The sequence below is a fragment of the Heterobasidion irregulare genome (assembly GCF_000320585.1).
Source record: "Heterobasidion irregulare TC 32-1 unplaced genomic scaffold scaffold_06, whole genome shotgun sequence".
Classification (NCBI taxonomy): domain Eukaryota; kingdom Fungi; phylum Basidiomycota; class Agaricomycetes; order Russulales; family Bondarzewiaceae; genus Heterobasidion; species Heterobasidion irregulare.
The window spans coordinates 58,590-80,309 of NW_009258202.1; the positions used below are offsets into that span (position 1 = coordinate 58,590).

Below are 21,720 nucleotides of genomic sequence, written 5' to 3' on the forward strand. Positions count from 1 at the left end.
GTTTCAGATCTACAATCTTCGCACAAGACGCAGTCCATGGTCAAGTCTCAAGCACGTTGTCCTTATACTGTCACGATACTTTAGAACGTTTGTAATAAAGCGTCTGTGAGTGGCAAAAAAGGAGGGCTCATGGTGTGGTTCTCGATCTGAATGCAGTATGCAATCAGATAGTGAACTCTAGGCTGGCAAGAAGAAAAACAAACGCGTGACGTCATATGCGAGAGTCTTCACTGGAGGCTAGGCGTGGCAGAGTGGCACAAAGGAAACATACGAGGTGTGTGGGTGGGGATGCTCTGTGGCCAACGGACAAAGGAATGAAGCGCGCACCTATAAAAGTAAAAGTAGCAAGGAAAGCATTACCTGCATCTCCTTCTCCTTGACTACTACATTCAATTTCTTCAGTATCATACTAATGGCGTACCCAATCAGCCTGCTTCCTATTAACAACGCAGATATCGATTCGATGAAGTGAGATATTACGTGCTTTCATGTCGAAGACGGCTTATCTCATGTCGATCCCAGTCCGTATCGAGCACTTCCATCGTCAATGTCGTTGATGAAGGTCAGTTCATACCTAGATAGTCTGATGGCCTGCTAGTTAATATAAAGAAACAGAACACTCTTCTTCGAGCATTGAACAATATTCATCAGTTGGCGCCGCGTCTATCACCTGCGCATCTTGCGACATCCGACTTTTTGAGCTATGTCGATAACGTGTGTGGAGTGTTGTTGGTACACATGAACAGTGTGTCTTCGTAAATCCTGCTCTTCCAATTTTAGCTGAATGCACTATGCACAGACGATGAGACGTTCTTCAAGACACCGAGCCCAGGTGGCGTCGTGTTGGGAAACGTCCTTCATTGTGCTGGTATATCGTCTGGCGTTGTGAGGAGGGTTGAGACACTGAGGGTGCTTGTGAGAGGATGGAAAGATGTGTGTCTTCTTTTCATCTGGGAGATGTCACAAGCTGACCGGGCAGCGGCAGATCCCGCGGGAATACAACGCCACGGCGATGACGGGAGCTCTTGACTTCGGTGAAGACCTAGCTAGGGAGATGCGAGATTTGGTAGGTGACTGCAGATCAGCAATGAAGGGGGTTTATTGAACAAAATGCCAGGTGGCCAAGGTTGAGCGTAGGAGGTTGGAACAGGCTGTGACTGCACATGAATTGACGAGCATGATCCAAGGCAAGGAAACCTATCGATCTGCCACAGTGTGCATACAGGCTGATATCGATTGGCAGCCAACGTCGAGCGATTTGCATCACAGAATGATATCACATTCCTCGTTCCGTATGTTCCAATCGATCATTCATGACGAACGGAGACTCACTTGGGCGAGATAATACTCGCAGTTTCCTCTTTTCCCACCACGATCGGTCGAAGTCGCCTAACTGGCCGCCCACCACGCCTGAGGGAAGGGAAGCACTGCCGTTGTTGGCGGAGCACCATGCCGGGTGAGGATGTCGCTCTCTCCACCATGTACTCCGAAGATGCTGATTGTCGTGATCCGAACCGTCAGTTGCTGGCGATTGGCACCGTTCTCCGTGTTGACGGGTGAAGAGAGGGGATGGGAAGCCTGAGCATCCACGTCGGCTTCCGGGATATTATGGTTATATGCTTGAGGCTTTTGATACGACAACCTAATACGCGACAGTTCTAGTTAGCGGTTAAGGCGGTAATAATCAGGTCCATGCGTGTTCGATTTGAAAGGACTCTGCCACCAGCAGGCTTGATATCCATTTGAGCTCGAGAGCCCTGAAGAAAGGTGGGCCAGCTCGATGGCACGGTCAATCGACTTGAAGCAATATGATGGAGTCGGATGTACATACAGCTTACATAACAGCCCACCTCTCGTCTTCGCCACCACCGACGACGTCGAAAGCTGCAGCTCTGTTTTCAGGCTTTGCTTCCCGCATCAGCTCATCCTCTAGACCACAATGCTGCATACAAAACGGCTCACCCAAGCCGGCCGCTCCATCACAGGTGAGTACTTTGACCCCCATCTTGAATTCCATCATTTCTCAATCGCCAGTCCCAGCTACTACTTCCCACACGGCTTCTGCTCGAGGCCCAAATACGTGTGCGATCTCATCTCAAGGCGTCCCTTATACCCAAATCCACCGCCGAACTCACAGTCGGAGTATGTCCTATCAGACTTCTCTCCGTTTCTTTTCTTTGCATGGAGCACACCAGAGACGGCAGTACTCGACCGGCCCGTTGAAAACAAAGTCAGAGTCCTCACCGTGCGTTTCCTCATCATCTTTTTCAATGAAGAACATCCTTGAATCATTAAAAGCACAGATCTAACTCCCTCTTCTCCTCCATCGGCTCCGCATGGGATCATATCTTCGAAGACATTCCTTCCACACCACCAGTCGACCTCAAACCCATGCGTGCACCGCGACCCTCCAATTCCTCACCACGGCCACGCCGACAGACCATGACTGCGCGCGAGATCAGTGCCTTCGATGATATGTTCAACATGATCTTCAATGCCGCTAGCGAGCGTAAGAACCAAGCACACCAAGCTACCCAAGGCGCCAGTATCGGCGCGGTCCCCGTAACTGCGCCTGGCTCCGACGTCGGCGATCTCTACACTCGTCTGCGGAAGCACAGCCGCGTGCGGTGGACGAACGACGAAGACGCGGAGCTCGACAAAAAGAAGGAGCAGATGGAACTGTGTGAATCAGACCAGGATCTGCTAGAGTGGGCGATGCGCGAGGTGTTTGGTGAGTCGAAGCGATATGAAGAGGCGGCGTGGAAGGCGGCCCAGGCAGCAGCCAAGGCGAACGCAGGTGTTGCCGACAAATTGCTGCCTGTGCTCCAGCCACCATCCTACCCGCACGTCCTGGCGTTGCTCATGCGGACGTTCCGGGACAAGTACAAGGACCCCAATCTGGCGCTGTCCATGTTCGACCACGCGCGTCATCTGTCGATACCATCATACGTGTTCGGGTGCACGACGCCCGCGTACAACGAGCTCATCACCACCCGATGGCAATGTTTCCGCGACTTGCGGGGCGTGTGCGAGACGCTGGAGGAAATGCGTGTGAACGGCGTCATGCCAGATGCGAAAACACGCGCGTTGGTGGAGGCCCTCAGGCGGGAAGTGGGCGAGCGTAACCTGTGGGTCGAGGAGAGCGAGCTCGGCAGCGGTGAGGTGTGGTCGATGCTGAACAGGATCGAAAAATTGGTCGCGAAGCCGGTGCCGGCGCAAGGCCCGAGATCTAGGCCTAGCGACTTACTACAACGGCGAGGTTCTGCGTGGGTGTCGAATGCGCCTCACGACGTCTGGAAGAACCCCGAGCTTCACGAAAACGACTAGGTCAACGATGCACCGAGATATCAGGCCCAGGTCCGTCTATGTAGCATATGTTGTATACTCTTTGACTTCCTCCACGCATCTGTCCCTTTCTCTTCCGATACACGTCACACCATTGTGCTTTATCATATCTACTCGCGTTCACATGCAGCATAATGACCATCTACACGCCTTCCCTCCTCAATTGACCGACGTCGAAGCCTATGGTATCGGAGCTTGTGTATTCCTTCAATCTGCTGAAACGCAAAATTTAGTCACAGCTATTCTCCTTATCAGCCCGTCGGTCCTTCAAGCATCTTTCAATGATGAATGGATGGGCCGCAGGCGACAATATATGAACATGCGATACATTCATTCCATGATTCTCAAACAACTTTGCCGTCAATCTTCAGCACTTCAGTCTTCCAAAGCCCTCGAACATCCTACCGTCATTGTACCATTCGCTCAGTGTGTCAACACAATGTCAACGTGCTCCCTCATCCACTGAATTTCATCGGGCATGAATTGCACGCGTGGTCCGAGGTCCAGGATTTTCAGTTTCCTAGCAGTTGCATCGTATGCTTTGGCTTTGATGAACGGAATGATGTATTTGCTCGCTGTAATGTGCTCGTTGTCTCTACTGTGCCACTCTTCGAGATTGGGCAGCAGAGTATGCTGCAAGAACTGATACTCGTTGAGGTTCAGCTTGCTGACATCGAGCACCTTGATGGACCTCCCGCAGCGACGAACAAACAAGAGAAGCGCCTGTTCCGTCGATCTAGCGGGGCCCGCCGTGTTCAAGAGACTCCTCGGCGTACTGAGAGTGAGGCGCTGCAGCGCCGGCATCACTGATATATGCAGTATCGGCCAGAACAAGCCGCTCATGGTCAGAGAGGTGAGATTCGGAAGCACGAGCGGCGGCGCGTCGAGGCGCATGAAGTCAGTGTCCCTGCTCACGGTATGCCACCCTAGCAAAAGCCTCTCGATGCCGGCCCGTGCGAGAGAGACGTCGCCGGGCGGGACTGGCTCATAGGCATGTATAGACTCGCCATGGCTCCCGAACGTAGGGCAGGAGATCGCGGTGCAGCGCAGGCCCTGCGCAAAGCGCGCGACGTCCCTGATGTCGTGGACGACGAGGCGCCTCAGGCGGGCGGAGAGTGGCGTGTCGGGCGAAGTTCTGGATGAGGGGGAGTCAAGCGGGGAGAAGCGCCAGTTGACGATGGAGCGGCCTGCGATGCGGAATGAGGAAAGCCGCGGGTTGAACGCCGGGAGGAGGGGGACCACTTCATACCAGAGCCAGTCAGAGATCCATTCCTTGGATTCGATCTGAACAGCTCGAGGTTGAATGTAGGGACGCAAGAGGAAACGCATGATGTAGGTCGTGTCAAAGTCGTGCCACGCACTTGTCGAGTATTGTCGGAAGGTGTCCAAGTTGTGTACAACGCCGCGCGGCGTCGCACCGTCGATGGCGTGCAGGATTTCCTGGAGGGTGGATTTTCCGTTGTCTCGCGCAGACGTGCGCTTGGGGTGGACGGACAGATGAGGCCAATCGGCGCTTATATCTACGTCGAGCGTGCGCAAGCCTATGGGCGCGGACCGCTGGACGAATGCGCGCGCTTTCAGGTGCGGATTGTGGTCGGTGGGGGCGATGATGAGGTCGCGCCAGAGGAATGGGGATTGCATGATGGAGCGACGCCAGGAGCGGCATACTTGGGATGCGGCTAACAAACTATGGCTTCCAGGGACGATTTGTTCGCAGATGCATACTAGGACGTCTGTAGGCATGTCCGCGAAGGGCGAGCGAAGTTGTTTCTGTCAGAGCTGTCAGAGGAAGGTTATGTATGAGGTGCCATCGAGGGCTCACCATGATGGCGGCTTCCCTCTGCTGCTTCTCGAGCTCGACAACGATCTGATTCAGGATCTGAACGCGGATTGTAAGGGCAGCGATCGAAGACAAATGACGAAGACGACAACAACTCACGTTCGCATCCTCGCGGCTCAACGAGACCGCAGCCTGCAGGAAAGAGACCGCGAGCTCTTGCTTTCCCACTTTCTGCAACTGACGCGCTGCCTTTAAGTATATCGCCGCTCGCTAGATGTCTACGTGAACTGAGGCAGCAACCTGGCGTGAGATGAAGGAGTTATACCTGGGCATCATGTTCGGCCGATAGTGCTAGTGCTTCAGCACAAGACTTGATGTCAGCTAAAACGTGTTCGATGTCGCAAATTACTTACCTGCATTGTAATAAGTTTTGCTGATAATAGAGTTAACATGACATTAAAATGACGCGTCATAGGTTATCGTAAGATTAAAATGCATTCGAATGATGTCACGATTAAGATAAGATCATTCTGCTGTGATTGTAATGCGGATGCAATGCGCTCCTGCGTGTTGTAGCCTCCCTCGTCGCAGCATCGCTCCCTCGCCTTGTATACTATCTCTGTGACCATAGTAGGATCCCCCCAATGTCTATGCCCGCAAGAACAAGAGACTGCAAGTCGTGTGGACAACCTTTCGACTTGAGAGGTGTTGCCACTCATGAGCGCGCGTGCTTTCGTCGAAAGGCCGAGCAAGAGAGAGATTGGGCCTTCGAGGCCAAGCAACATAGAGCAACAGGTATGTAAGAGCCTCGTTACAATTGAAAATATCGGTTAATTTCGCTTTAGGCTCCCCAGTTTTACCGATTGCAGCACATCCTGCTGCCGAGGCGTCAGGCCCGATCGTCGACCAAGCACTCTCATCGGGTGATAATGGTATGTCGTTGTTGCATCGTGAATGAGGACTTTCCTGACATCAATTATAGATCAATCCCTTACACCTATCGATGAGCCTGATCGGCAACAATCAAATCTTGCACCTCCCACTGCCCCCGATGTGCCTATAACTTCCTCTGCCTCTGCATCGACCTCTGCGCCTTCGGAGCCTCGTCTTGATGACATCCGAACCGAATTCCACCCACGAAGTGGCAAAGCGACGGTCACGTCACACTTCGAGGACTACGGGCATCAAGTCAAGGACCGCGCGCGGGTCGTTGTCAGTGAAGAGCCGTGGCGCCCATTCCGAAGTCGTTTGGACTTCGATGTTGCGAATTTTGCTTTGCGGAATGCCCTCAACAAAGAAGAGACGAACGCCCTAATCTTGTTGATGAAGAGAGCACGAGAAGATGAGGCTGTCACTTTGTCATCGCATGCAGATATGTATGATATTTTGGAAGGAGCCTCTCGGATTCTCACTCCTGTAGGTATATGGAAACACATTCTTTGTCTGTACTCATTTCTTGTTCCTCATGTATAGCACGAAAAGACATCTATTCATGTACCATTTAAAGACACGGTCCAGGACTTTGAAGTCCACGTGAAACCGCTCTGGGAATGGGCATTGGATCTTGCAGGAGACCCACTTCTGAGTCCACACTTTGTGTGGGATGCAGAAAAGATCTCGAAGTTCAATGGAACAAGATTCATGCGCATATATCATGAACCTTGGACGGCAGACAGCTTCTGGAATGTCCAGGTGTGCAAGATAACTGTATAATTTAAAATAATATTGTCTAACTTTACAGATGAACAAGTCGTCAATCCCAGAGGGTGCAAAACCATTTTGCTTGATTCTCTATGCTGATAAAACCAAGCTGTCTTCGTTTGGTGGTCAGAAAGGGTATCCAGTAATAGCACGGTGTGGGAACTTGCCAGTTGGAATTCGGAATGGTGAAGGTACCTTGGGTGGAGGTCGTGTTGTTGGGTGGCTTCCAATTGTAAGTTTGATTGCTTAAATTTGCAGGTTTGATATGTATATTAATTTGCATAGGTTGAGGAAGATCCAGCAGAATCATCTACACCAGGATGGGCCAATTTCAAGAATGTTGTATGGCATAGTGCATTTTACAAGCTTTTGGAGACGATCATCAAAATCTCGAAGACAGGTTATCACTTCAAGTGTGGTGATAATATTATACGCTGGCTTTTCGTTTTTATTCTGATTTTATCAGCTGATTATGAGGAACAGTTCGTTTTTTTTTTTTTTTGTGATTTGATTATGCTCAAACATTTTCCAGATGTTTTATGGCATTGATACGAGGTGTCAAGGGAAAGTTCCCATGTCCAGTTTGCTTGGTTCCTGCCGACCATCAAATTGATCTTTCTGAGGATTATCCTCTTCGTACGGCTTATGATACTCAGAAAATTTTTGAAGAGATTGATCGAACACCACTTCAAAGAGACAAGGAAGTGATTCTTAAGTCCTATAGTCTCCGTCCTGTAAAAGTGGGTTTTATCTCATAATCTTTGATTATATTACTGATTGTAATTCTTTATTTCTTAGAGTTCCTTTGCATCTATTGCATATTCAGATGTATACCGTGCACTTTCATGGGACCGTCTTCATGCCTATAACCTTGGTTTGTTTGGCGGTCATCTTTGGAAACAGCTTAAGGATCATCTTGCTATTTTGGGAAAAGATGCTGAAAAACAAGTTGATAATCAGTATGTTCAACTTTTTTTCTTTAATATAATGCTTAATATCTGTAGATGTGATATGATACCTCGATGGAGGGGTTTAACCCATTTCAAGAATGTGATCAAGATTTCATTTACTGATGGTAAAAAGTTTGAACATATATCCAAGGTTTGAATCTATTTGATCTCGTATTTACTTTTATACTTAAATTGTCTTATTAGATTATTTTATTTGCATCCCACAATGTCATTGGTGATATGCGCACAAACAAACCAGGCTATTGTTTATTGCGTTGTATCCGGTGCTTTTTAGTCTTGGATATGTATGCTTCACTGAATGTCCATACCGAAGACACAATTGCAGCAGGCGAGCAGGCCTTACTTACTTTTGAGCAAGCTATGAAGGTTTTTACATTATTTTATTGTTATTTTTTCTTGTCTGATTTTGGAGTGATTATAGGAGTATCTTGCATTGATTGATGATAGCAAGAATTGGAACTTCCCCAAGATGCACTCCCATAAACATCTTTTTGCAGATATCCGAGCAAAAGGTGCTACACGCAATTTCAATACAAAGCCAAATGAGAAGCTTCATGGTGCTCTTAAAAATATATATGACCTTCAAACCAACAAAAAGGATGTGGCCACTCAGGTTTTTGGTTTCTTGAATATTTTATATCACATTCTCATTTATGCTTGTTTAGATTCTGAAAATTGACCATTATGTCCTTGTCATGTCCTTTCTTCAACAGCGGATTGATTTGCTTGATGAGTATTGCAAGTCTGGTGAGGCAGCGGATGTAGATGAAGGGGATGTAGAAGATGATATCAAGCCACAGTCAAGAACCACAATTTTATCAGCAGGTCATGTTTTACTTGGAGCTGTTCAGAAGGCCTGTTCTTTTAATTCCTTGGAGGAAAGGTACAAGGATGATGTTGCATTCAGTAATTTCACACAGCGCCTAGGCCCTTGGATGTCACAGTTTCTGCTTGCTAGTGGTATTGATCTCCCGAATAACACCCCAATCAAATTTCATTCAAGCAATCTTGTAGGCCATTAATTATCTCTATTATATAGAGTGCTTATGACTGATTTTACTTTCTATCAGATCAAGGAGTATCGGTTTCTCAAGGTTAAATATGAATCTAAAGTTGACTGGAGAGAAACAATGGATTACCTCCATTGCAGTCCTGATTTTCATCATCAGGAACGAGTGGATTGTGTTCTTGTGGACACAGTTGGCGGAGATATTTTTGCACAGCTTCTATTTGTCTTCACCTGCTTTGTCAACAAAACCCCATATCCTCTTGCATTGATTCAACCTCTAGATGCACCCATACATATACAAAGACGGAAGGATAAAGATCTAGGCTTTATCCGAGTATGTGCAAAACCTCGACAATCCTCCGAGTTCATATCTGTACGATCAATCATTCGGGGTGCACTACTTGTCGAGGAGTTTGATCGGAAAGATAGCAGGGAGTTCCTTGTAGTTGATGTTATAGATGGGGATATGTTTCTGCGTCTCCGAGAGAAACACCAGTGGTCAGTCCTGTCTCATTTTACAGCAGAGAACCACCTAACATATGTTAAAGATATGCATGCCATGCTCTTGCTAGGCAGTGGGCACCATGAAATATCAATTGTCTGTCATTGAGAAGCAAAGAGTGCATAAGCGGGTGGACGCACCCACGAGAACATGCTCAGCGCCATGAGCAAGTATGTCGGCAGGAAGCCTCGACCACGCAGCACCACAGAACGAGAAAAAGAAAGCCACCAGTCAGTGATCACGCATACAGACGGCCACAGGACATGCACCATAAATAATGCATCCCACGAGGCCACATGCGCATGCGTGGTGCGTGCAGCAGAGTGTGTAGGAGGTGAGTGGTTTGAAGGCAGGGGCCCAGTCGGCACGTGCGTGCGCGCGATGAGGGCAGCAGGCGGCGCGCGCGACAGTGGTTTGGAGGCAGAGGCAGCAGTCAGCGGTGTGTGCGCAGTACAAGCAGCTGCAGGCGTGGGAGCTGGGCGCTGGGCGGTCTGGAGGTGCAGGTGGATTCCGCATACGTGTGCGCGTTGCGCGCAGCGGAATGTGCGGGAGGCGAGTGGTTCGAAGGCGGGGACACAGTCGGCACGCGCGTGCGCACGATGAGGGCAGCAGGCGGCGCGCGCGACAGCGGTTCGGAGGCAGAGGCGGCAGTTGGCGGTGTGTGCGCAGTACAAGCAGCTGCAGGCGTGGGCGCTGGGCGCTGGGCGGTCTGGAGGTGCAGGTGGATTCCGCATACGTGTGCGTGTTGCGCGCAGCGGAATGTGCGGGAGGCGAGTGGTTCGAAGGCGGGGACACAGTCGGCACGCGTGTGCGCACGATGAGGGCAGCAGAGGCGGCAGTCAGCGGTGTGTGCACAGTACAAGCAGCTGCAGGCGTGGGCGCTGAGCGCTGGGCGGTCTGGAGGTGCAGGTGGATTCCGCATACGCGTGCACGTTGCGCGCGGCGGAATGTGCGGGAGGCCAGTGGTTCGAAGGCGGGGACACAGTCGGCACGCGCGTGCGCACGATGAGGGCAGCAGGCGGCGCGCGCGACAGCGGTTCGGAGGCAGAGGCGGCAGTTGGCGGTGTGTGCGCAGTACAAGCAGCTGCAGGCGTGGGAGCTGGGCGCTGGGCGGTCTGGAGGTGCAGGTGGATTCCGCATACGCGTGCACGTTGCGCGCGGCGGAATGTGCGGGAGGCGAGTGGTTCGAAGGCGGGGACACAGTCGGCACGCGCGTGCGCACGATGAGGGCAGCAGGCGGCGCGCGCGACAGCGGTTCGGAGGCAGAGGCGGCAGTTGGCGGTGTGTGCGCAGTACAAGCAGCTGCAGGCGTGGGCGCTGGGCGCTGGGCGGTCTGGAGGTGCAGGTGAATTCCGCATACATGTGCGCGTTGCGCGCAGCGGAATGTGCGGGAGGCGAGTGGTTCGAAGGCGGGGACACAGTCGGCACGCGCGTGCGCACGATGAGGGCAGCAGAGGCGGCAGTCAGCGGTGTGTGCACAGTACAAGCAGCTGCAGGCGTGGGCGCTGAGCGCTGGGCGGTCTGTAGGTGCAGGTGGATTCCGCATACGCGTGCACGTTGCGCGCGGCGGAATGTGCGGGATGCGAGTGGTTCGAAGGCGGGGACACAGTCGGCACGCGCGTGCGCACGATGAGGGCAGCAGGCGGCGCGCGCGACAGCGGTTCGGAGGCAGAGGCGGCAGTTGGCGGTGTGTGCGCAGTACAAGCAGCTGCAGGCGTGGGCGCTGGGCGCTGGGCGGTCTGGAGGTGCAGGTGGATTCCGCATACGTGTGCGTGTTGCGCGCAGCGGAATGTGCGGGAGGCGAGTGGTTCGAAGGCAGAGACACAGTCGGCACGCGCGTGCGCACGATGAGGGCAGCAGGCGGCGCGCGCGACAGCGGTTCAGAGGCAGAGGCGGCAGTTGGCGGTGTGTGCGCAGTACAAGCAGCTGCAGGCGTGGGCACTGGGCGCTGGGCGGTCTGGAGGTGCAGGTGGATTCCGCATACGTGTGCGCGTTGCGCGCAGCGGAATGTGCGGGAGGCGAGTGGTTCGAAGGCGGGGACACAGTCGGCACGCGCGTGCGCACGATGAGGGCAGCAGGCGGCGCGCGCGACAGCGGTTCGGAGGCAGAGGCGGCAGTTGGCGGTGTGTGCGCAGTACAAGCAGCTGCAGGCGTGGGCGCTGGGCGCTGGGCGGTCTGGAGGTGCAGGTGGATTCCGCATACGTGTGCGTGTTGCGCGCAGCGGAATGTGCGGGAGGCGAGTGGTTCGAAGGCGGGGACACAGTCGGCACGCGCGTGCGCACGATGAGGGCAGCAGAGGCGGCAGTCAGCGGTGTGTGCACAGTACAAGCAGCTGCAGGCGTGGGCGCTGAGCGCTGGGCGGTCTGGAGGTGCAGGTGGATTCCGCATACGCGTGCACGTTGCGCGCGGCGGAATGTGCGGGAGGCGAGTGGTTCGAAGGCAGGGACACAGTCGGCACGCGCGTGCGCACGATGAGGGCAGCAGGCGGCGCGCGCGACAGCGGTTCGGAGGCAGAGGCGGCAGTTGGCGGTGTGTGCGCAGTACAAGCAGCTGCAGGCGTGGGCGCTGGGCGCTGGGCGGTCTGGAGGTGCAGGTGAATTCCGCATACATGTGCGCGTTGCGCGCAGCGGAATGTGCGGGAGGCGAGTGGTTCGAAGGCGGGGACACAGTCGGCACGCGCGTGCGCACGATGAGGGCAGCAGAGGCGGCAGTCAGCGGTGTGTGCACAGTACAAGCAGCTGCAGGCGTGGGCGCTGAGCGCTGGGCGGTCTGGAGGTGCAGGTGAATTCCGCATACATGTGCGCGTTGCGCGCAGCGGAATGTGCGGGAGGCGAGTGGTTCGAAGGCGGGGACACAGTCGGCACGCGCGTGCGCACGATGAGGGCAGCAGGCAGCGCGCGCAACAGCGGTTCGGAGGGAGAGGCGGCAGTTGGCGGTGTGTGCGTGGTACGAAGGATAGAGGCCTTGGAGAGACCTGCTGAGTTGACAGGCATGACAAGAGAACAAAGATAAGGGGTGGCTCGATAATGACAACATCGCACTCACTGGCCACCCCCTTGGAGGAAAGATCAACAAGATATATTGAAAGACATACATGCGAGTTTGCGATGAGTCAGATATGACAGTGAACTATATAAACTCGAGAATGACTAGTATTTCACTTCCCCAAACCCTGAGCTTGAGTGCGTGTTGAAACACGACGAGGTACCGGGCCATTATTGGGTTTTCTTCCGCCACGAGCTGGTCGGTTGGAATCGGTAGTCACAGCGGGGATAGCGATGGGAGGAATAGAAGGGTGTTGAGGAACAAGGACTGTAGGAACTGGGCCGGCAGAAACAGGATTGGCGATAAAAGCAGTAGGAGCTACAAAATCGGCAGCAGGAGCGACAGGCTCAACGACAGTAGGAGCAGGAGGTTCAACCTCCATCTCGTCCATCACGATGCTGAGGTTGTTGATTGCCGACGTAAAATCTAGGAAGTGACTGTAAAAAAAAATTGTTTGAAAGTGGGATACAGCACTTACCTTCGTCTTCAAAACTGGCATTCTCACCAGCTTCCATATCTGCTAGGAAATCATTCACATTGATCATATGTGAATTTGATGTATGTGGTTGCTGTGGCGGCGCTATCCCAAAAACAGCCTCGTCGAAGAACCTCAGGATCACTTTGATGGAGGCCGTATCCTTTCCCGTAATAAGAAGCCTCTTGTAGAAGGTAAAGTCGTCGTAATAATTGATGCGAGACAGCGCGCCGACCTTCTCAAGCTTGACATCAGGTGATGCGAGGTAACGAGCCTGTGAAAACATAAATTAAGAGGAAAAATACAAGGTTAAAAAACATACCATGATTGCAGCAAAAGCGACACATCCAGGTGTGGTTGAGTTAAGGTTCCACAGCTTCGCCATGGTCGGTCGTCCACCATGGCTTGTCTCCACATTTGATCCATCAGAAGAGACAGAATTTGGCCCGAAAAGGACCATGCGCAAAATCTAGAAAGTGCCAAATAAGCATAAGAATGTGATGATAAAAATAAAAAGGACGTGCCCTTGTGAGGACCTTTGTTCTGAAGATCGTCTTCCGGTCGACTATGCACTGAGGATGGAGTATGGGGGCAATCACTGAATAGATACCGTTAGGCAAGGAGGGATCTTTCTCTTTCAGAAGCGCTTGAAGTTCCGGGATCTCTGCACGGTTTGTTTTTAGCTCGAACCATACAGCTTGAAAGCCTGGTTTATTGTAGATCTTAATTGCATCTGCACGCAGTCGGTGAATGACGGTTGCGCGATACGAAATGAATCCCTTGTTAAACTAAAAAGCCAACGGTCAAGAGGAAATTGCGACGAGAAGTGATTAATTGACTTACACTAGAAGAGAAGCTACTGTGGTGCTGCATCAGCTCATGGAGTCGGGGCGGGACTATCTTGTACAAGTCAGCAACAACACCCTGTTGGATCGCACGAGGATTGGCGTAGCGGGCCTTGTCGTCAGGCAGCAACATTGGCTTGGGTTGCTGGAAGATGGCTGGATCAAACCACATCTCCTGGGTCACGAAAAACCGGCGGCCTAGTTGAGTAATTTCTTCATCATCTTTACCTGCCGGTACTTCCACAGATCCACTCTTCCTCTTTGCCCGCTTAGCACCAGACCGCTGGGCGGCACGCAGCGACACGATCTCGAGCTGAGCAATCCTCAGTTTATCTAGCAGATTCCGAGCAAGGAGCTGGGTTTCCTGTATCACCTGTATGTCTATTAGCAGGGAAACAACACAGGTGTGGATTCTTTTCACTCACTTCCTGATAATCTTCCACTGTAGCTGCAAATGATATCGATTCGGGCGTGCGGATTGCATTGAGCGCACCCTGGAGGTCATCAACCTCTGCAGCAGTCACGACCCCGGGAATGTAGCCGCCTTCACCTTCTACTTCTGAATCGTCATCCATGGGTGGCTTGAGAGGATTGAAGGGGGGATGTTGCAGTAAGGATGAAGAGCTCGTATCGATCAGTATCTATCAGCTGAGTCATTGATGCTCATGACACGTACCCTCGACGCAATTGGGATGCGGTATTCGCACTCAACTCGCGTTTAATCTCAAGGACGTCAATCGAAAGCAGATCTGTAAGTACAGTTTTCCCTTAGTTTGTATATAGATCCATATCACACCCATCATCTTTCAGATTTGGAGGAACACTGAGCTTGTGCTTGCCAACAATACTACCATCCAATAAACGGCTTTGTCTACACCCCTCGGTGTCCAATGACAATGATTTTCAGGTGTGCTCGTCTATAATTCTTGTTAAGTGGGATTGATGTGCATTCGTTCTTGCTAGGACATCGAGGCCCACGCGAAGTTGCGCGACAGACGAGGGACAGCAAGCCCTGCGCGAGGCGCGCATTGTTCAAGAGCAAGACGATGCTGGCGAAGGTGGGAGAGGACGTGGACGTACCACCAACGAGGACAGGCTTGCTGGAGAGGAAGGCACGGAAGAAGTTGTCTTGCGCCACGACGTCCAGGATGCGATGTCTGCCGCTGCTTGCGCCGTGCACGCCCTACCGACTACCACCTCTACCTTCGAATCATGTTTGCACACGCCTCATGCTACCTGCACCGCGCACACACATGCACCGGCTATTCCCCCGCCTTCAAACCACCCAGCTGCCACAAATTCTGCTGCGCACAACGCGCATGCGCACACGGCATCCACCTCCGCTTCCAGACCGCCCACCACCCACTGCCCACTGCACACTGCCCACGCCTGCAGCTGCTCGTATCGCGCAAACACTGCCAACTGCTGCCTCTGCCTCCAAACCGCTTTCGCGCGCGCCGCCTGCTGCCCATACCACGCACGCACACGCGGCATCCACCTCCGCCTCCAGACTGCCCACCGCCCAAGCCTGCTGCTGCTCGTACCACGCACACGCACACGCCGACTGTGCCCCCGCCTTCGAACCACTCACCTCCCACACATTCTGCTGCACGCAATGCGCACACGCACACAGAATCCACCTCCGCTTCCAGACTGCCTACTGCCCACTGCCCATCGCCCACCCCCCACCCCCCATGCCTGCAGCTGCTTGTACCGCGCACACACTGCCGACTGCTGCCTCTGCTTCCGAACCGCTTTCGCGTGCGCTGCCTGCTGCCCTCATCGCGCACGCGCACATGCCGACTGTGCCCCCTCCTTCGAACCACTCACCTCCCGCACATTCCGCTGCGCGCAGCGCGCACACGCACGCAGAATCCACCTCCGCTTCCAGACCGCCCACCGCCCACCGCCTGTCGCCCACTGCCCACCGCCCGTTGCCCACCGCCCACTGCCCACGCCTGCAGCTGCTCGTACCGTGCACACACCGCCGACTGCCGCCTCTGCCTCCGAACCGCTGTCGCGTGCGCCGCCTGCTGCCCGCACCACGCACGTGCGTGCCGACAGTGCCCCCACCTTCGAACCACTCGCCTCCCACACATTCCGCTGCGCGCACGCAGAATCCACCTGCACCTCCCAACTGCCCATTGCCCATTGCCCACCGCCCATTGCCCATTGCCTTCAGCTGCTCGTACCGCGCACACACCGCCAATTGCTTCCTCTGCCTCCGAACTGCTGTCGCGCGCGCCACACATACCCCTACCTCCAACATATGCAAACCCTTTGAGGCAGACAAGACGACGGACTACAACGAGCTTGACATGTATGTCACTATGCTGGACATTGCACTCACCAGCATCGACTAGTATATGATGTGGCCCTTCTTGGCTATGCAAGACATGCTTTGCGGCACTCAGGAGGACAGTGCTGAGCCTATTTTAGAAGGGGGAATCAGTGTATGCCAAGCACCAAATAGATCTATGAATAGCATGGACATTTATAATCAGAAAAGCGTAGCTGGCTGAGTGGTTATGCGCCACATTACAAGGTGATTCTCATACAAGAGGTTGCATGTTCGAACCTTGGTCATAGTAATGTATCAATTGCAATTGTAGTAGCATCAGTAGTAGCATTAGTAGCATCTGTAGTAGCACTTATAGTAGCATCTGTAGTAATATTAGTAGTAGTATCAGTAGTATGAAGCAATGATCAGTATGAGTTAGTGATGACCCATAAGCACCAGTAGTCATTAGTAGTCACGGTGTAACAAGCTATTGAGGTAATGCTCACTACAGATTAATGAGTATTAGTAATAATCAGTAGTCAAAGTAAGTGATCCCTGGTAGTACTCAGTCATCTCATAGCCCTTGATAACCATTTCCTATTACTTGTCATGCTATTGTAATGCCATTGTGACTGCATAGTAATGCCATAGCGAGCTTTTGACTCCATAGCAGCACCTTTACGATGAGCTTGTGATAGCATTGTAATAGCCGATCGGTCCAGTAGAGTGATGTTACTGTCACGTTGTGATGGCGTTGCAATTCGGCACCAGTCATTGTAATGCCATTTCATTGAAATTGGAATGAGAACTCTTATTCGATAATGCATTCTCACGGGACCGATTCATTATAGCCTTGTAATGCCTTATAAGGAATTATAACGTAAAACGAGTTTTTGCGACAGAGCTCAACGATGACAGTTTGGAAGGGGCTCCCTGTGGGCGTAGTCATATTTGACAGTGGTCTCGTAGACAGTCGTTCTGTGCACAAGGAGGAATGGACGAATGCCGCATAACTGCGCGCAGAACTTTGGGTCTTAGTAGGCTGAAACGATCGCCTTCTGCGTAGGGTCAGCAACGGAGCGAGTCACGACTTGTACGCTATCATACGATACGGCGCAGCAGCGGGGGTCTGCGGGGGTACGTTCATAACATAGCATCGTGGTCGCAGGCACGCATGACGGCGCAGAAGAGATACGACGCATGGTGAGTGCGGCAGGAACACCTGGACATGTGCGCGAGGGCGAGGATGAGGAGAGCAAGCCCGACCGGCACGCAGAGTCAGCTGCTGGACCACTCGCGCGGATATAAACCACTTCCCCACACTCCCCCACCATGTCCTCCATCCTCCTCCGTGCTTTCACCGTAGCACCCACCCGCGCACTCTCGCTGCGTCTCATGTCTACCACGAAACAGTACGAGTTCATTATCGCCACGCGCCCCGACCCCGCCGTCGGCCTCATCACCTTCAACCGCCCCAAGGCCCTCAACGCCCTCAGCTCCCCGCTCTTCGCAGAGCTCAACGAGGCCCTCGCAGAGCTCGATGCGGACGACGACATTGGCGCCATCGTGCTCACCGGCTCGGACCGCGCGTTTGCCGGTGCGTCCCCTCTGCGCTCGTTTCACGGCTGAGCTGACGGCGCGCGTATGTAGCTGGCGCGGACATCAAGGAGATGAAGGACAAGCAATGTACGTCTGTCTCTTCGCAGCACAGCAACGCGCCGTGCTTGCGTGAGGATCGGGCGAGTGGTGGTGGATGACCTTCTCACCGTCACGTCGGCATACCTGTGATGGCCGCTGCTACTGCCCTTTCCTTGGCGTACAACGCACGCTGACACGACGCCCGCCGCGCAGTCTCGGAAACGTACAAGAACAGGTTCCTCGAGAACTGGACGCAGGTCACCAACCTCCGCAAGCCCATCATCGCCGCCGTCAGCGGCTACGCGGTACGTCCACACACACTCTCTCGCATCTCGCGTTCGCGGCCCGCGCACGCCTGGGCCCGCCGCGCCATGTGCGTGCGAGCGAGACGCACATGACACGCGACATATGCTGCTCCGCCGTCGTGCGTGTCTCTCACGCCCACGCGGCGCCCCCTGGAATCGCACGCGGTGCCGCAGACCCACTCACACACTCTCACCAGCTCGGCGGCGGCTGCGAGCTCGCGCTCTCGACCGACATCATCCTCGCCTCCCCAACCGCGACTTTTGGCCAGCCCGAGATCAACCTCGGCACGATCCCCGGCGGCGGCGGCACGCAGCGGCTCGCGCACGCCGTCGGCAAGGCGCGCGCGATGGAGCTCGTCCTCAGCGGCCGCACGTTCTCCGCCGCCGAGGCCGAGCGCTGGGGCGTCGTCAGCCGCGTCGTCGGCGAGGGCGAGGGCGAGGTCGTCCGCGAGGCCGTCGCGCTCGGGAAGGTCATCGCGAGCAAGGGCAGGATCGCGGTGCAGGCCGCGAAGGAGGCGGTCAACGCCGGTGCGTCGTGCGCCCGCGCTCGGCGACGGTCGTGTTGCTGATGCGCCCCGATGTGCAGCGTTCGAGCAGAACTTGGCCGAGGGCCTGCGCACCGAGCGCCGGCTGTTCCACATGACGTTCGCCACGAACGACCAGAAGGAAGGTGCGTGTCGTGCCGCCCGCGCGTCCCTGCACCTGCTCACCGACCCGCATCGTCGCAGGCATGGCCGCGTTCGCCGAGAAGCGCAAGCCCAACTTCACCCACTCCTGAGCGCACCGCGCGCACGCGGCGTCGCACCAACGGCGCCCACACCGGCCTTTGCGCTCATCGCTCGCAGGGAGGGAGAAGATCTCGGCGCCGGGCACTCGTGTATTATATCCTGTAACCGGAACGTATCTACCACTACAGTACGGCAGTGGACACCAAGAAACCTTTGCGTGATCCTGCAGAACCAGTGCTGAGATGATGATATTCGACCGTCCAATATGCAACGCCCGCCGCGCGCAGTATCTACGTATCTAACACGCAACCCCGATCTCCGTCCAAAAGATGTCCACCGCGCTCTTCTATCCTCCTCCATCTAGCAAAAACCACACGCGCGAGGGCGGCGCGCGCGTCCGAACACAGGGTATGATTCGGGTATTCAAGCTTCGAGCACCAAGAAAGAAACAAAACCGGGGCGCAGCGGGCCGTAGGGCCGCGGGGTATACTTACACAGAAACGCCGACGGGAAAGGGAGACAAGAATGGGAACGAGGGTCGGGAGGGCGGGAATGGGGAATGTGGGATAACGAGGGTCGGGGTCGGGTCGGGGTCGGGTCGGGTGTCGGGGAGAATGCTACATGTGGGATGGGATGGACAGACAACAGGGGCCGGGACCGATTATGCGCGCGCGAGCGCCAGATATGCTACTGCTACGAGCGACGATGTGCGATGCAAAAAAAAAAAAAAACCTCAAACCCAAACCCCAAACGAACGAAAAACGCCGAGGGAGGAGGAGTGGCGCACTACCCGTGCATGCGGCGGGAGCGGGAGCGGGATGTCCGTGGCGGCGCGGCGGTGGAGACGGCGCCGAGGCCGTGCTGCGGGACGTAGTCGGGGTCGACGGCGTCGCACTTGAGGTGCAGCAGCAGATTGTGCACGAACATCTGCTCGTACCTGGCCCGCGCACGAACGTCAGCGAGCGACGGCAGGAGGGAGGGAGAGACGAGCACGAGCACGAGACGCGACTCACTGGGCGTTGGTGAACACGACGGCCATCGACTCGGAGCCGCAGCGGAGGAGGTTGGGGGCCATGACGAGCGCGAGGTTCGCGCTCGTCATCTTCGTCGCGGCCTGCGCGCGCGCGTCGAGGAACAGCTGCAAGAAGCTGACCACGAACAGCACGACGCGGCGGTTGATAGTCGGGAGGCGCTCGACGACGGCGACGCACGCGGCGGGGTCGTCCGCGCGCGCGACGCACTCGTTGTAGAGCTCGTCCGGGACGAGCGGGTCGCAGAGCTCGCGGAGCCAGAGCTTGAGGAGCGACGCGAGCACGTGCGGGTCGTCGACGCCCGCGAGGGTGTAGTAGCCCTTGTCGATGCGGAGCTTGAGCTCGGCGACCGCGTCGCCGTCGCCCGGCACGCGAAAGATGCCCTCCGCCTTGGTGCCGCCGAGCGCGAGGATGCCGTCCGCGAGGAAGGGGAGCACGATCGGCGTCTTCTGGTGCGGGTACGTGCGCTCCTGGAGGCGGAAGATGGCGTCGAGCGGCTCGCCAAAGGTGGACGGGTTGAAGGCCGCGTCGGCCGCGGTCTCGATCTCGGCGACGCTCGGCGGCTTCCCGCGCGGGCCCTTTTTCGCGACGACGGAGAGCCGCTTGAGGCAGTACTTGGCCATCACGTCCACGCGGCCCTCCTGCTGCGCCGTGCGCTGCTGCAGGAAGCCGCGCAGGTACGACTCGAAGTTCTTCGACGGCGGAAACGTGATCAGCAGCACGCACAGCAGCTGCCAGCCCTTGAACACGCTCTCCCTGCGGGAGCGTGCGCGTCAGCGCGCGCGGACGAGGACGCAGACGCAGACGCGAGCGCAGACGTACGTGGTGGGGTTGCCAGTCAGCTGCTTCAGGAGCTGGCAGTAAATCTCGTCGCGCAGCTCGCCGTGCGTGAGGCCCTCGCCGAGCAGCCACCGCTCCTCCTCCAGCAGCCCGAGCGCACCGCCGCCGAGCGAGCTCGTCGACGCGTTCAGCGCGTTCAGCGTAGAGGACTGCGCGCCGTCGGAGGATGGCGGGAGGGGCGGCGGCGGCGGGAGGCGGTTCGGGCGGCCCTCGCGCTCGCGGTCGCCCATGAGGCGCTGGATGACCTTGAAGATCTTGACCGCGTCCTTGTGCAGCGGGCGCGCGAGGTTCAGCAGCGGCGACGTGAGCGGGGCCTGCGCGCGGCAGTGAGCGGCGCTCGCGGGGAACAGCTGAGAAAAGAGGATACCTTCTGCCAGGCCATCATCTGCTCGACGGGCACGCGCCGGCGGAAGAGGAAGCCGGTGGTGTGCGTGGAGAAGTACTGCCTTGCAAAGTCGGAGCGCACGAACTGCTGGATGTCGGACGCGAGGTCGTCCGGCAGGATCGGGTACATCCTGGGCGGGGGCGGAGACGAGCGTCGGAGGGGTGCACGGGGGGCAGGAAAAGGGGCGGACGTACCCGGTGCTGAGCGTCGCGACGGGCGGGCCAGACGGCGACGGCGACGGCGGCGGGTGCTGGTGCTGGTGCTGCGGCGCGGCGCGATCGACGAAGATCGGCTTCCCCGCGGGGGCTTTCTTGACGGGGCTCATGTCGACGGTGGCCTCTGCGCGCAAACAGGCGGAGCGGGTCAGCGCGCGCTACGAACGGGGTGGGGTGGGTGCGCACCGTCGTTCAAGATGGGAGCCCCGATCGTCTTGCCGCGCACGGTGGGGCCTTTGCGCTTCGGCGGCGTCGTCGGCGTCGCGGGCGCGCATGCGGTAGACGGCAGCTTGTCGCGGTCGGGCTGGCTCGCGTACCCGCTCTCTGTCGACGCGGTCTTGGTGGAGAGCGGCGAGTGCGGCGGGGTCGGGGTCGGGGTCGATGTGTGCGCGATGAGCTGGACGGCGGCGCCGAGGGACTGGGGCGGGGTGCGGGCGGGGCGGTACGCGGCGGACGACTTGGAACGGGGGCGCGGGGGCGAGTCGGGCTGTGGCGCGCGGGCGCTGCGGGTGGAGGACTTGCGCGCGACGGGGGCCGGGGAGGCGGTCGGGGTGGAGGGCGCGGAGGCCTCCGTGGTGTAGGGGGAGCCCGGGATGGGGGGCAGGTGGCCGAGGCCGAGGCCGG

At 55.9% G+C, this 21,720-nt stretch overlaps 8 protein-coding genes across 8 annotated transcripts; 5 read left to right on the plus strand and 3 right to left on the minus strand.

Moving 5' to 3' along the window:
- Positions 1 to 382: 382 nt before the first annotated feature.
- Positions 383 to 1,616, plus strand: HETIRDRAFT_147785 (uncharacterized protein). The gene is made up of 9 exons (XM_009548721.1): positions 383 to 468; positions 523 to 562; positions 616 to 745; positions 800 to 933; positions 986 to 1,066; positions 1,118 to 1,187; positions 1,244 to 1,292; positions 1,355 to 1,456; positions 1,522 to 1,616. Exons 1-9 carry the CDS (start codon positions 413 to 415, stop codon positions 1,580 to 1,582), a joined length of 723 nt encoding a protein of 240 aa, XP_009547016.1. The 5' UTR covers positions 383 to 412; the 3' UTR covers positions 1,583 to 1,616.
- A 715-nt stretch (positions 1,617 to 2,331) lies between these two features.
- On the plus strand, positions 2,332 to 3,327 carry HETIRDRAFT_319328 (uncharacterized protein; the record flags this gene model as incomplete). The annotated part of the gene is made up of 1 exon (XM_009548722.1): positions 2,332 to 3,327. A coding segment is annotated over one exon (996 nt), but the record flags the coding sequence as incomplete, so codon positions are not given.
- A 441-nt stretch (positions 3,328 to 3,768) lies between these two features.
- On the minus strand, positions 3,769 to 5,582 carry HETIRDRAFT_105244 (uncharacterized protein; the record flags this gene model as incomplete). Its single annotated transcript, XM_009548723.1, has 5 exons — positions 3,769 to 5,115; positions 5,168 to 5,224; positions 5,285 to 5,395; positions 5,451 to 5,506; positions 5,576 to 5,582. 5 exons carry the CDS (start codon positions 5,580 to 5,582, stop codon positions 3,769 to 3,771), a joined length of 1,578 nt encoding a protein of 525 aa, XP_009547018.1.
- Positions 5,583 to 5,769: 187 nt separating this feature from the next.
- HETIRDRAFT_320172 (uncharacterized protein) lies at positions 5,770 to 9,416 on the plus strand (the record flags this gene model as incomplete). Its single annotated transcript, XM_009548724.1, has 13 exons — positions 5,770 to 5,920; positions 5,971 to 6,057; positions 6,108 to 6,541; positions 6,599 to 6,817; positions 6,867 to 7,058; positions 7,112 to 7,308; positions 7,359 to 7,566; positions 7,625 to 7,785; positions 7,831 to 7,927; positions 7,981 to 8,163; positions 8,219 to 8,410; positions 8,463 to 8,807; positions 8,868 to 9,416. 13 exons carry the CDS (start codon positions 5,770 to 5,772, stop codon positions 9,414 to 9,416), a joined length of 3,015 nt encoding a protein of 1,004 aa, XP_009547019.1.
- A 3,049-nt stretch (positions 9,417 to 12,465) lies between these two features.
- HETIRDRAFT_418281 (uncharacterized protein) lies at positions 12,466 to 14,248 on the minus strand (the record flags this gene model as incomplete). The annotated part of the gene is made up of 6 exons (XM_009548725.1): positions 12,466 to 12,779; positions 12,832 to 13,102; positions 13,151 to 13,297; positions 13,365 to 13,616; positions 13,672 to 14,046; positions 14,099 to 14,248. 6 exons carry the CDS (start codon positions 14,246 to 14,248, stop codon positions 12,466 to 12,468), a joined length of 1,509 nt encoding a protein of 502 aa, XP_009547020.1.
- Positions 14,249 to 14,563: 315 nt separating this feature from the next.
- On the plus strand, positions 14,564 to 16,036 carry HETIRDRAFT_427401 (uncharacterized protein; the record flags this gene model as incomplete). Its single annotated transcript, XM_009548726.1, has 3 exons — positions 14,564 to 14,580; positions 14,637 to 15,723; positions 15,791 to 16,036. 3 exons carry the CDS (start codon positions 14,564 to 14,566, stop codon positions 16,034 to 16,036), a joined length of 1,350 nt encoding a protein of 449 aa, XP_009547021.1.
- A 1,313-nt stretch (positions 16,037 to 17,349) lies between these two features.
- Positions 17,350 to 18,675, plus strand: HETIRDRAFT_418283 (uncharacterized protein; the record flags this gene model as incomplete). The annotated part of the gene is made up of 6 exons (XM_009548727.1): positions 17,350 to 17,551; positions 17,605 to 17,640; positions 17,806 to 17,897; positions 18,095 to 18,425; positions 18,484 to 18,567; positions 18,626 to 18,675. The coding sequence occupies 6 exons, from the start codon at positions 17,350 to 17,352 to the stop codon at positions 18,673 to 18,675; spliced, it is 795 nt and encodes a 264-aa protein (XP_009547022.1).
- A 736-nt stretch (positions 18,676 to 19,411) lies between these two features.
- Positions 19,412 to 21,010, minus strand: HETIRDRAFT_51904 (uncharacterized protein; the record flags this gene model as incomplete). The annotated part of the gene is made up of 4 exons (XM_009548661.1): positions 19,412 to 19,562; positions 19,639 to 20,412; positions 20,479 to 20,810; positions 20,864 to 21,010. The coding sequence occupies 4 exons, from the start codon at positions 21,008 to 21,010 to the stop codon at positions 19,412 to 19,414; spliced, it is 1,404 nt and encodes a 467-aa protein (XP_009546956.1).
- Positions 21,011 to 21,720: the final 710 nt, after the last annotated feature.

Bases quoted from the DNA above. Each gene is read 5' to 3' on its own strand.
- HETIRDRAFT_147785 (XM_009548721.1), top strand. From the start codon at position 413: ATGGCGTACCCAATCAGCCTGCTTCCTATTAACAACGCAGATATCGAT. The intron at 469-522 runs GTGAGATATTAC...TGTCGATCCCAG, and splicing joins GCAGATATCGATTCGATGAA to TCCGTATCGAGCACTTCCAT. The intron at 1,293-1,354 runs GTATGTTCCAAT...TAATACTCGCAG, and splicing joins GATATCACATTCCTCGTTCC to TTTCCTCTTTTCCCACCACG.